Source organism: Phyllobates terribilis, unplaced genomic scaffold (genome assembly GCF_046119375.1).
Source record: "Phyllobates terribilis strain yellow unplaced genomic scaffold, ASM4611937v1 Scaffold_5__5_contigs__length_657084704, whole genome shotgun sequence".
NCBI lineage: Eukaryota > Metazoa > Chordata > Amphibia > Anura > Dendrobatidae > Phyllobates > Phyllobates terribilis.
The window spans coordinates 197,088,353-197,101,715 of NW_027362765.1; the positions used below are offsets into that span (position 1 = coordinate 197,088,353).

Below are 13,363 nucleotides of genomic sequence, written 5' to 3' on the forward strand. Positions count from 1 at the left end.
AGACCAGCCCCGCCCCCGAATGTAATGTCAATTTTGGGGTCGAGGCTGGTCTCTGCTTTTCCTGCTCGCTAGAATTATCTCCTTATAATGTGCACTGACAGTGCACTCTCTTGCCAGCTCGTCACTTCTCATCAGAGATGGCAAGGAAGTGCACTGTCACTGTGCATTAAAAAGAACATTGCACAAAGACAAGATCCCACTAAACACACTTTGAAATTGACAACCGACGTATACTCAGTAGAGCAGGGGTTAACCCTGCCCGAGAAATAGACATCAGTGACCACAGCCTCACCCCCTTGATGAGGTCTTGTTTTATTATCCCAGCATGCACTGGAGATTGTCAAACGAAACATCATCAAACAGGAAAGTTGGTAAAAAAAAACCAACACAGTTTGAAAGAGTAGAGAGGGAACTATAGGGAGTATCGTATATTCGTAGATTGACAAGTATATTAGAAAAGCAATTCGATTATTACATTAAATAGATAGGTATTTAGGAATAAATCAGTGTTACTTTCGGACCATCTCTTTAATAAAAGAGGAATTTTTGTAGGGTTAATATTTCTATTGACTTGTATTCCATTATTTTTATTTGGGACTCGTTTGGTTTATAGGTGTGCTAACAGAAATGTGGTTAGCTTGGTGACTCTAAAGCTCCTGACAGGTTCCTTTTAATACATATATCATATGTATATTATTGAATTGAAAGAATCTAATAAAATATTGTTTTGCAGGAATGACTTGCCAAGCAAGAACATCCTATACCGAGGATGAGGTACTGTGGGGACATAGATTTCTTCCAGTCATGTCCCTAGAAGAGGGCTTCTTCAGGGTGGACTACTCCCAGTTTCACGCAACCTTTGAAGTCCCAACTCCTTACTACAGTGTAAAGGAATTAGAGGAGAAACAAGCCCCAAGTTCTCCTCTAACCTCTCTCTGCAGTGATAAATATAACCGGGATAGGGTTTGCTCTTTGGACTACCTCAATGTGTTTGAAGTAGGCAGCAGTTTACTTCCATCCAAGCTTCAAAAACTCAGTCGGGGCAGTGACAACGCCCAGAGAAAACTACTAAGAATGTGTAGTAATAGTGTGGAAAGAGCATGCAGCACTGGGGATCTCCCATTAAAAATACAACGGATCACAGTTTCCACATGTGAAGACAACGAGGAGAATACACCACTGAAATATTTCAAGGTGAAACCCGAGTGTATGACACAGTCTACTGGAAACCTCCAGCTTCAGAAGAAGACACAGGGCATGCTAACCTTGGGGACAATGCTGGATAGTAATCTGCCAGCAAAGCTGAGGAAAATGAATTCTGGCTGCATCAGCTAAACTTATATGAACTGAAGAGGTTTCCTAAGTGGAATATAATAATAAATGGCCTTAAACTTTGTGACAAGAAGAGACATTCACTATTCTTCATTTTTGTCATAAAACATTGTTTTCAACATTAAAACATGCATTGAAAAAGTGGTTTCTTTTCATTAATGCATGAGAATTGACACATAGAATATACAATATGTTTTTGGAGCAAGGAAAAAAATAGTTGAAAATAAAAAATTTTCATAAATGTGAATCAAGATTTACTGAATGCACGTGAACTCGAGTATTTACTGCACTGCTTGTCTGCAGTTTTGAGATTTATACTTATTTCATACATACCTATTTTTCCCAGTTTTTTATTATGTTCTTAAGGGCTTATTGACGCATCATTTCTTGGTCAGTATTTTGCATCAATGTTTATATGCCATAGCCAGTAGTGGAACTTACAGAGAAAAAATATAATTGAAAGATTGACAATTGTTCTGTTTTAGAGACACTCCTGATTTTGGCATACAAATATTGATGAAATCCTGAGCAAAAATACTGACGTGTGAATAAAGTCTAAGACAGATTATCAATATCAAGTCAATGGGATTCCAACTCCCTACACTATCATTCGTCTGATTGAAGAGGCATGTGTCTTTTTATTGCTTACCTGGCACAGCGCTATACATTTTTTAATGGTAGTGCTTGGTATTACAGCTAAGAGTCACACAAAACCCCTTTTACAGAGAGGCATTCCTACCCAATGAAAATGTATCTAGATATCTAGATCAATAGAATAGTGTGGCACCCCAGGGGTCTGGTTACCACAGTAATAGCAATATTACGTCTGAGAGCAGGTGGGAGGTCTCCTGGTCAGGAACCCTAAGCATGCAACACTTCCTGCCCAGTCCTGGGAGGGGAAGAACTTCCCCTATATAAACTGGGGCTGAGGCGGGGTTAGAGGAGAAGAAGAGGAGTCCCAGACAGAGACACAGTCTGGTCTGGAGTGGAGCAGATACAGAGAGAGCAAGATCAGGAGCTATGTGGGAGCAGTGATAAAAGGGGTCAGAGACTGGAAGCTGTAGAGCTCGTCCTGACTGAAGAGATCTCACCGGACACGGAGTCCGAGGCAGTGGGGACTGATCCATACCCAGCAGCAGAAACCGACCGGCAGGGGATTTCAGGTCCTCTGGCCAAGAAACCCGAAGGCACGGTCACACGCAAGGGACCAGCACCGCCGTTGTGGAGCGGAGGCTACCAGAAGGCCCCGAGTCACCGGCCATACGGGTGAGCACCACACGGTACACTCAGGGACGTGGGCTACTTTTACCCGCTTCTAGCAAGGTAGCCAGGGAGAGTACAATAAGTTGGGGAGGCCTACAACTCCGCCTGGCCGGGGGAGATCCTATCTGCTCACGGACTGACCAGGCCCCGATCGCTAGCCAGTACTCCCGGGAGGGTCTACCTTTGCCACCAGTAAAGACCCTGAACTACACCGCACCGTCTCTGAGTGGTTCCTGGTGCCTGCGTGCAATTCTGCTATCCCCATCATCCACGTCCGCTGCCCTGAGGCCATACCCCTCCCGTTGGGGGTTATACTATCCACGCTGCACAACTGTACCACCGGCCTCAGCGGTCTGCCCTGCAGCGGCGGCTTCATAACCGCATTCAACGGGTGGCGTAGTCGAACACTATAACATCTTCTACTAAATTCTGCCACTTGGTTTGACACCCTGGGCACGGACCGGATCGTCGCCACGAGGACTACTACCCCTATCAGATCCGGCTCCGGGTAGTCCCCGCGTGCGCAACGCTACACAACAGAGGCCCAGGGGGCGCGTCAATAGCTACTGGGGAGGGGGCAGGGAGTGGTAGCCCCGAGCCCCTCACTCAGAAGGTCCCACGCGGCGCGACCACCACTTTTAACTGTATTTGTGTGTATAGCACGTCGATACAGTTAAACTCTACAGTAGAGTAGGGAAGCATTGTATCCCTGCACTGCTGCTCTTTGTTCTGTAGACTGCAGGTCTCTTTAGCCCTGCGGCCTACAGAACAGCAGGGTGACACACTGGACAAGACCAGGGCAAGGGCCGAGTGATGGGACATCATCACGCCATGACTCCCACTTACTGTGCGTGCTTCAGTGTGATGACTGCATTGTGTTGGTCCACCTGCACATTGCAGCTGTCAGCCAGCAGACTCGCAAGGAACCAGGGCTAAATGTGTATATGATGTTTATTTGTTATTTTAATAGTACTTGTAAGGGGAAGGTGAGGGCATCATACAGTCTGGAGACTACAGTGGGGCATCACACGGTGTGGGGACTATTGTGGGAGTCATCATAGAGTGTGGGTGGCATTATATTGTGTATAGTGGAGCTATGGGGGCATCATCCAATGTGGGGAGCATTTTATTGTGTATAGTGGGGTATGGGGGGCATTATACTGTTAGGACTACTGTGGGGCCATCACAATTTGTATAGGTGGGCATTATGTTGATTATAGGGGGGCTTTGGGGGCATTGTACTGTGTGGTGACTATTGTTTGGGCCATCATACAGTGTGTGGTGCATCATGCTGTTTACAGGGTAAATTGGGGGCATTATACTCTGCAAAGGGAAGCTGCAGGAGCATTACACTGTATATGCAGGGGGCTTTGAGAGCTATCATACTCTGCATAGGGAGCTGTGGTGACATTATACTGTGCATAGAGGAGCTGCAGGGGCATCATACTACTGTTTATAGGGAGCTGTGGAGACCACCATAATGTACAGTATATAATGAGGTGGGGGCCCATCATACTTTGAATAAGGGGCTGTGGAGTATATCATAATGTGTATAGGGGATCAGTGGGGTCATCATACTGTGTGTGGGACATCATACTGTATAAAGCGGAGCTGTGGGTTCATCATACTGTGTATAAGGGAGCTGTGCGGACAGCATACTGTTTATAGGGGAGTGGTTGAGACATCACACTGTACAGGGGAGCTGAGGGAGCATCTCACTGTATATAGCGGAGCTGTGGGGGGAAACATACTGTGTGTAGAAAAGCTGTACATGTGGGGACTCTTGGGACATTATTACTGTATGGTGGTGGACTCGGGACATTGCAGTATGGGAGAATTAGTGGACATTCTTGCTGTATGTGAAGGGGACTCAGGGGATATTATTAAATGTTAAGTGGACACTTAAGGAGAATTATGGTTATGATTGTGGCCATCAAAGTAAAACACTGGGGCATTATTACTTTCTAGGGGGCAAAATGTGGGTATTGTTTTCTAGGGCACTTGCAGAGGACATTAATATTTTCTAGTGATCATTTTTATGATTAAGAGGGCACTTTCTTTGTAAGGGACACAGCGGTAGGCATTATTATGTGGGGCACCAAGGAGCACTGTATGTGTGCCATACAGCAGGTTCAGTAGCAGCAACAAATATGGAAACAGAAGGCCTAGCATTGGGATGACAGTAGGATGAGGAGTTTGTGCAGGTTGGGAATAGATGGAGACAATGCTGAAAATGTGAGAAGTCAAATATGTTTGTGTTGTAAACTCTGCAGAGGAGTCGTAACTAGAAGAAGTTTTCAGTCTGGGCCAGATGGAAATGACGAGAAAAGTGAACGACTCCATCAGAAAGAATGTCACCTGTGAGTCACTATAACTGTGCTATAATCTTTTATATGTTCTGCAGGTCTGGTATCTACCACTATATGGTCAACGTATAGCGGTAATATCAGTGTTGGTCTTGCATATTTATTCTCACTAACAGTATGGTCACTTGTTGAGGTTCCATAATATTCAGTCATTAGGATGCACCACTGTTGTTGTAAACATGGTTACCTGTGTTTCACACCTCCTGTGCTTAAGCCCTTAGCTATGTCTCTGATTTAGTGGATTCACCATGTCCTTGCATTATATAGACCATTGATCATTGTTGATTGATTTCATGTGGTACCATGTAATGTTTCTTCACCAGTGAACACTGTAGGAAAATTAAACAATTGCTGCCAGGCGGCTCCAAAGATTACAATATGTCAGGGACTCTCAGCGATGACACCGAGGAGATCACACAATATCCCACCGCTGTCTCGTTGCTCTGTCAGGATGGAGCAGAGATTCACGCACCCGATCCAGATTACTCACTACGTAGGTTTCGGCAAGCGCGCAGTGAGCGTATGGCGTTTACACCTCCGAATACCAACGCATGGAATAGGTTTGTATGCCCCCGTCCGATCACTGCTAGCTTCACGATAGTCCAATTACTATTATTCGCTGCCACCACCGACTCACTTTGAAATATAATTCAGGCCGGGTCGGACGCCTGCGTTCTGGTAGCGCATATGGCTTTGGGGGAGGGAACGAATACAGAACAAAAGAAACAGGACTATTAAATTTTATACTTAATCCAAAAGGGAGGCAGTGTTTAGGAAAATTATACAAAAGGTTTTACAACAGGAGACAATACAATACATATGCAGTTACACAAAATAATAAGGATTAAAGGAGAACTTACTATAAGATCACAGAGATGATTTAGTATAGCTGGAGGGGGGGGCGACGCACTTTGAATTGACGGTTATCGAACGTGATCCTTTGCTTATAGTCTCTATACCCCCCGGCAATGAATGCTGACTCCCCCTTCTGCTGTGTCTTTTATGCCGAAGGGAGAGGCCTGCCCCCACCCCCATGAAATGACCTCACGTGGGCTGGGCTCCAGCCTTCATATTTTTATTAGAATCTTTAACTTCTGGGATAACTTATCGCTGGTTGATTGCAGAAGCCCGAAAGTGGTGCCATATTTTCTATTATGAATTTACCTTCCTCCAGAGACCACACATGACCTGGCTGCAGTCGTTTATTCTGGTACTTCTGTGCCACAGCTCACCGGAGGGGCTTGCAGCTATGGGAAAATAAGCATATTGTTCCTTAGCGGACCCTGCCACTAAAAATATGGGTCCCATTATTATTGGAAGTATCGAACTCCAGATATTCCATATTTTGTGTCGGTGCCGGCCCGGCTTTAGATTTCTGTTCTTTTGAAGCTCGGGATTAATCTTCCTCAGCTAGATGTAAATTGTCGCAGGCCTGTGTCACTGGAAACTGCACTCGCATGTTAATTGGGTCAGTAGCACCTTTTGTGCTAGCATCTGCATACAAACTACTTCTGCTATGTGGGCTAATTTGCATGGAGCCACTGACCAAAGTGTCAGCTCTTCTCCTCTGAAAAATACTATAGGGGAGGGGGGGATGAAGAGGGGTCTGAGAGAGAGAAATTCTTAATATTTCTATGACACATATGATCATTAGGGTTTCCAGAAGCACAACACCCTATGAACAGCTTATATATATCTTCTAACAGACATAGGCCCCGATTCATCAAGACTTGCATTCACACTATTCTTGATGAGTGGGCGTGATGGAGTCAGAGGCACCTGATTCATTAAGAGGCATATGCCTCTTAATTAGTGATGAGCGAAATTACTCGCCACTGCTCGGTACTTGCCCGAGCATCACTGTGCTCAACAAGCTCGGCAAGCATTTCCGGGTTGCTCGGGCGGGAACTTGGGTACCCTCCCTGCATGTTTGGCGCTCTTTAGAGAACCAATGAGCATGCAGGGAATGCCTGCTATGCACTGTAATGCCGTAGCCATGTTGGTTGTGGGCATTACAGTGATTGGCTGGCCGCATAGCATCATCAAGTCTATATAAGACCTGGTGTCGCTATGCTAGTCACAGTCTACCCCGGAATCAGGCAGAGTAGGGAGAGCTGCTGCTGCATCAGGGAGAGATTTGCTTGTTTATAGTTAGTATAGGTATTCCACAACATATATCTATATCCATCTGAATTAACAGTCCTTCTGAGGACTAATCCAGCGGCATACATTCAGTGTTGATAGCAGGAGTTAGGCAGGCAGTGTATGTGGCAGACTGCAGTGCATGATACAGCACAAGAGGGTCCATTGAACGTCCTGTTAGTATAGGTATTCCACAACATAAATATATCCATCTGAACTAACAGTCCTTCTGAGGACTAATCCAGCTGCATATAATCAGTTCTAGGCAGGCAGGCAGTGTATGCGGCAGACTGCAGTGTATGATACAGCACAAGAGAATCCATTAAACGTCCTGTCTGCTGCTGCTGTAATAATTCCAGATATTTGTAGACATAGCCCCAGATATCAGGGGCCAGGGCAATTTTTTTTACCTTAATCCTGTTTATTTGCTTAAAAAGCAATCCAGAGTACACCATTTTTCTGCTCCATTTGCTTGTTCTCACTGCAGAAAAAAGCCACATCTGTTCCATATTTCAGTGATAAGAATCCAGAAATTTGAATTGAACGTGGAAAATATTGGCCTATTTTTCCATTCTGTTGCAGTGTAATCGGTGAAGCTATTCACACTAGGTCTCTGTGTAAAATAATATTAGTAAATTACAGGCCTGCTATTTAAAACCGTGTTTCTCTGTCAGACATATCACCTATAAGACTGTTCAAAAATCATACATTTCTTCCATTTTCATTCCGTTGCAGTGTGTCGGTGAAGCTATTCACACTAGGTCTCTGTGTAGAATAATATTAGTAAATTACATCTCTACTATTTAAAACCATGGTTCTTTGTCAGATATACCACCAATAAGACTGTTCTAAAATCATACATTTCTTCCATTTTCATTCTGTTGCAGTGTGTCGGTGAAGCTATTCACACTAGGTCTCTGTGTAGAATAATATTAGTAAATTACAGGTCTACTATTTAAAACTGTGGTTCTCTGTCAGACATATCACCTATAAGACAGTTCAAAAATCATACATTTCTTCCATTTTTATTTCGTTGCAGTGTGTCGGTGAAGCTATTCACACTAGGTCTCTGTGTAGAATAATATTAGTAAATTACATCTCTAATATTTAAAACCATGGTTCTTTGTCAGACAAATCACCAATAAGACTGTTCTAAAATCATACATTTCTTCCATTTTCATTCTGTTGCAGTGTGTCGGTAAAGCTATTCACACTAGGTCTCTGTGTAGAATAATATTAGTAAATTACAGGCCTACTATTTAAAACCATGATTCTCTGTCAGACATATCACCTATAAAAGTGTTCCAAAATCTGCCATTTCTTCCATTTTCATTCCGTTGCAGTGTGTCGGTCAAGCTACTCACACTAGGTGTCTGTGAAGAATAGTATTAGCAAATTACAGGCCTGCTATTTAAAATTGTGGTTCTCAGTTAGACGTATCACATATAACTGCGTTCCAAAATCAGCCATTTCTCGTGAACGTGGAAAACATTGTCCTCCATTAAAAATGGGCAAGGTGCTTGGCAAGGGACTGGGAAGTGGACGTGATGGTGCATGCAGAGGCCCAGGACGTGGCCATGGGCAAGCTGAAATTATGCCACAACAAACACGTATCGCTCGACCTTCCTGTCCCAATTACTAGGGGACTGCAGAACACCACTATTGAACACAGAGCAGTGTCAAAAGTTTGTTGGTTGGATAGCAGATAATGCTTCCAGTCACTTTGCCACCATCACCACCCTGTCTTCCACACGGTTAAGTCTCAGTAGCCGTGAGTCGGGACCGCATATTCCTCACCCTGATCCTCCTTTCTTCCACCATGCCGAGTGCCCGGAGACAGCTGATCAAACACTTGGACACTCAGAAGAGCTGTTCACTTTTCCATTTGTAGATTCGAGCCTCTCGCCCGGCCAGCTTCAAGCGAGTCAAGAGGAGAACGTGTGTAGCGATGCCCAAATATTGGAGCAGTGACGGTCACACGAAGGCGAAGGTGGGAAAGTGCAATTACTGTCGCAAGAGGTGAATGATGATGAGACACAATTGCCAGAAAGTCAGGAGGAAGAACAGGGTGTGGAAGTGGAGGACGAGGTGGTGGATGATATAGTAACTGACCCAACCTGGCAGGGGGGCATACAGAGCGAGGACAGCAGCACACAGGGGGAGGGAGGCGTAGCACCACAACAGGCAGGAAAAAGCAGTGTGGTGGCCGCAGACACAAGGTGGGAAAGCATTCTTCGTAATACCAACACGATGTAAGTTGCCAGTACAACTGATAGGTGTTCCCGAATCTGGTTATTTTTTAAAGACTCTGAAGATAACCCCAAAAAGGTAATTTTGCACCACCTACCAGGCCAGCATCAGCAGGGGTAGCAAAACTAGCAGCCTGACCACCACCAGCATGATCAGGCACATGCCAGCAAAGCACCCGACTAAGTTGGCCAAACCCCAGAGTCCAGCGACAGTGTCTGCGGGTGACACCACTGCTTGTTCCGCTGTTGTGCATGCACACCAATCTCCTGTCCATGGCGCATGCTAAGATGCCTCCCGCCCTGCACCTCTTATTGATTTAACACTCTCAACTAGCACCATCAGCAAGCACGTCCTCGTCCTTGTCCCAGAGCAGCGTTCAGTTGTCTCTAACCCAGTCCTTGGAACGCAAGCCAAATACGCAGCCAATGCCCCACAGGCCACACTACTAAAAAAAAACATTTCGCGAATGCTTGTGATCAAAATGTTGCCTTTTAGGTTCGTGGAGACGGAAGCTTTCCGCAACCTGATGGTAGCGACTGTCCCTCGGTACTCGGTCCCCAGCCACCACTATTTCTCCCTGTGTGCCGTCCCTACATTACACGAGTACGTGTTCCACAACATTAGACGTGCCCTCAACAGCGCAGTTACTGGGAAAGTCCACCTAACCACGGACACGTGGACAAGTGCTTGTGGGCAAGGACGGTACATCTCGCTGACGGCACACTGGGTTAATGTAGTGGAAGCCAGGACCCAGTCGGACCTTGGGACGGAACACGTCCTCCCGACACTGAGGATTGCGGGCCCTGGGTCAATCAGGGTTGCCCCCACATTTTACAGCTCCTGCACCTCCTCCTATTCAGCTTCCATCTCCGAAATGACCACATCAGTCGCAAGCTGGAAGCATTGCAGCACTGCCTCGGCCAAGCCGCAACAGGCTGTGCTGAAGCTAATATGCTTAGGTGACAAACCGCACAATGCTGAAGAGTTCTGTGGATGACACTGCTGAACCTACAGTCAGGCATGGTCGTGTGTGACAATAGCCGGAACCTGGTGGCGGCTCTGAGGGGAGGCGAGCTCACATTTACCATGCCTGGCCCATGTGCTTAACCTCGTTCTTCAGAGGTTTCTCAAAACCTTCCCAGATCTGCCAGATCCGCTTGTCAAAGTAAGCCGCCTGTGTGCCCATTTTAGAAAGTCAACTACAGCTTCCGCCGCCTTTGCCGTGCTTCAGCAGTGTTTGCAGCACCACGCGTTGGAACTCTAAATTGCAGATGTTGGGAAGGATTTTTGAGCAGAATAGAGCAGTTGTTGACTATCAGCATCAAAAAGGCCGTCGGTATTCAGATCAGACTCCACACATAAAACCTCAGGAGTGGACATGGATGCCAGACATATGTACCATCCTCCAAAACTTTGAGGACTCCACCAAGATGGTGAGATGCGATGATGTTGTAATTAGTCACCATCCCGCTTCTCTGTATTCTGAAACGCTCTCTGCTTACAATTAAAGAGGATGCATTGCAGGCGGAGCACGATGAGATGGAGCAAGGAACCATACAGGGTGATTTCACACAGCCCAGCCTCATCTCATCCCAACGTGGATTGGGTAACAATGAGGAAGAGAAGGAGGAGGAAGAAGAACAGGAGCTACTTTCCTGCGCTATAGACGGTACTACCTACACAACTGTCATACCGTCTGTTCAGCGTGGATGGCCTGAGGAGGAAGAGGAGGAGGAGAGCATGGTCAGTCATCCTCTTGATGAGGACATGGAAGTCTTGCCTCTTTGCAGTCTGGCACACATGGCTGGGATTATGTTACGCTGCCTTTCCCGTGACCCTCGCGTTGTCCAAATTTTGGGTGACAGTAATTATTGGTTGGTGACACTTCTAGACCCCACTACAAGGAGAACTTTCTGTTTCTTATTCCTGCACAGGACAGGCCTAATAAAATGGGGCAGTACGAGAAGACCCTTGTTGCGGAATTATTAAAAAAATTCTCATCTGAAAAAGTTGGCGGCAGAGGTCACAGTTTGTTGGGCAACCAAAGAGTGCAGGAGAGGGAGACACAAATGCAATCCAGCAGAGGCAGAGGAACACTGTCAAAGTTCTGGCATAGTTTAATCAGACACCCCCATCGCACAAGCCCTGATGCGCGGAGTACTCTCCCAGGGAGGGAAAAGTTGTGGAAGATGCTGAGGGAGTACCTTGCCGACCATACTAACGTCCTCCGTGATTCCTCTGTGCCTTATAATTATTGGGTATCCAAGCTGGACACGTGGCATGAACTGGCTCTCTACGCCTTGGAGCTCCTGGCCTGCCCTGCAGCTAGCGTTTTGTCAGAGCGGGTTTTTAGTGCCGCCTGTGGAATTATAACCGATAAGCGCTGATGCCTCTCAACTGAAAATGCTGACAGGCTGTCTCTTATAAAAATGAACAAGGGCTGGATTGGGTCAGACTTCTCAACACCACCGAATGATAGCAGCATAAGAAACTCAAATACAGTGACTTTTTTGGGGGACTTCTAACTCTACTCCCATGCACCTCTGCCTTCCTGATTTTGTCCATTTGCTCTTGTCCTCCTCCTTCTCCGCATCCTCATCCTCCACCACCATATTACCACCATATCAACATATCTACGTCTCTTGCAAGGGACATTGGAGTCCCTCCAAATTTTTGGCAGCCGTTGCTTCACTGCATAGGCAAACAGTATGGGAGACCCACTTCCTAATAATGGGAACATTGTTTCCAGGGGGCCACCCGACCTCTATGTCTCTTGCAAGGGGCATTGGAGTTCTTCCAAATTTTTTGCAGCCGTTGCTTTACTGCATAGGCAAACAGTATGGGAAACACACTTCTTAATAATGGGAACATTGTTTTCAGGAGGCCCTCCGACCTCTGCGTCTCTTGCAAGGGGCATTGGAGTTCCTCCAAATTTTTGGCAGCCGTTGCATTCACTGCATAATCTTTAACTGTATAGCAGACCCTCTCCTTTCTAATGGGATCATGTTGTTACTGTGACTCAGCTCTACGTGTCTTTAAATTGTTAGTGGGTTTTTCCTAAATTTTGGCAGCCATTGCACTCACTGCATACCCTATCTAAATAGCAGACCCTCTCCGTTCTAATGGGAACATGTCGTACTCGTTACTGTAGTCCAGCTCTATGTGTCTTTAAATTGTTAATGGGGTTTTTCCAAATTTTGGCAGCCCTTGCAGTCACAGCATGGGCATTACCACTATAGGAGACCCGCTCCTTTATAATGGGAACATTTTGTTACTGAGACCCTCCTCTATGTCTCTTCAAAGAGGTATTGGGTTGTGTCCAAATTTTTGGCAGCCCTTGCAGTCACTGCATAACAGTATAGGAGACCCACTAGTTAATAATGGGAACAACAAAGTATAGCCAGCTGATGGCTCTCTAACAATAGCGAGGGCCATCTGCTGGCCATTTAAGAATAGTAAGGGCGCCTGAAAGCCCTATAAAAGTAGGCTTTGTGACTTTAGAGTCCCTCCATCATAAATGAAACAGGATGTATCTGATGTGGTGTCACACACCACATGGCCAGATAAGATTGTAAAATGTTAAAATGACATTTTCCGGTGAATGCATTGGTCTTAAATAACGTAAAAAAATAAATAAATAAAAACACAGTAGGATCTTTCTTTAGTATAAAAACCAGACTCGCCAATGTCACCTCAATGCAATCACATTGTTCAGTTCCTGGACCTCCTCCTCCAATTCGGCCTCCATCTCCTAAATGACCACATCAGTCACAAGCTGAAAGCACTGCAGCACTGCCTTGGCCAAGTGGCAACAGGCTGTGCTGAAGATAACATGCTTAATGCTTAGGTGACAAACCGCCCACCACTGCAGAGTTGTTGAAAGCTGTAACAGCCTGATCTGTGGCTCTCACCGCTGAACATACAGCCAGGCATGGTCGTGTGTGACAATGGGCGGAACCTGGTGACAGCCCAAATGACAGCCGGAGTAGATACGGTTTCCCTCTATGCCA

At 45.9% G+C, this 13,363-nt stretch overlaps 1 protein-coding gene across 1 annotated transcript in view; it reads left to right on the plus strand.

Annotated features, from left to right (window-relative positions):
- Positions 1-1,465, plus strand: part of LOC141272692 (G protein-activated inward rectifier potassium channel 1-like) — a 108,269-nt gene extending 106,804 nt beyond the window's left edge. The window contains exon 3 of the mRNA XM_073683660.1: positions 734-1,465. Coding sequence (XP_073539761.1) covers positions 734-1,335 — 602 coding nt within the window. The 3' untranslated portion in view covers positions 1,336-1,465. The remainder of the gene's footprint in view (positions 1-733) is intronic.
- The last annotated feature ends 11,898 nt before the right edge of the window (positions 1,466-13,363 follow it).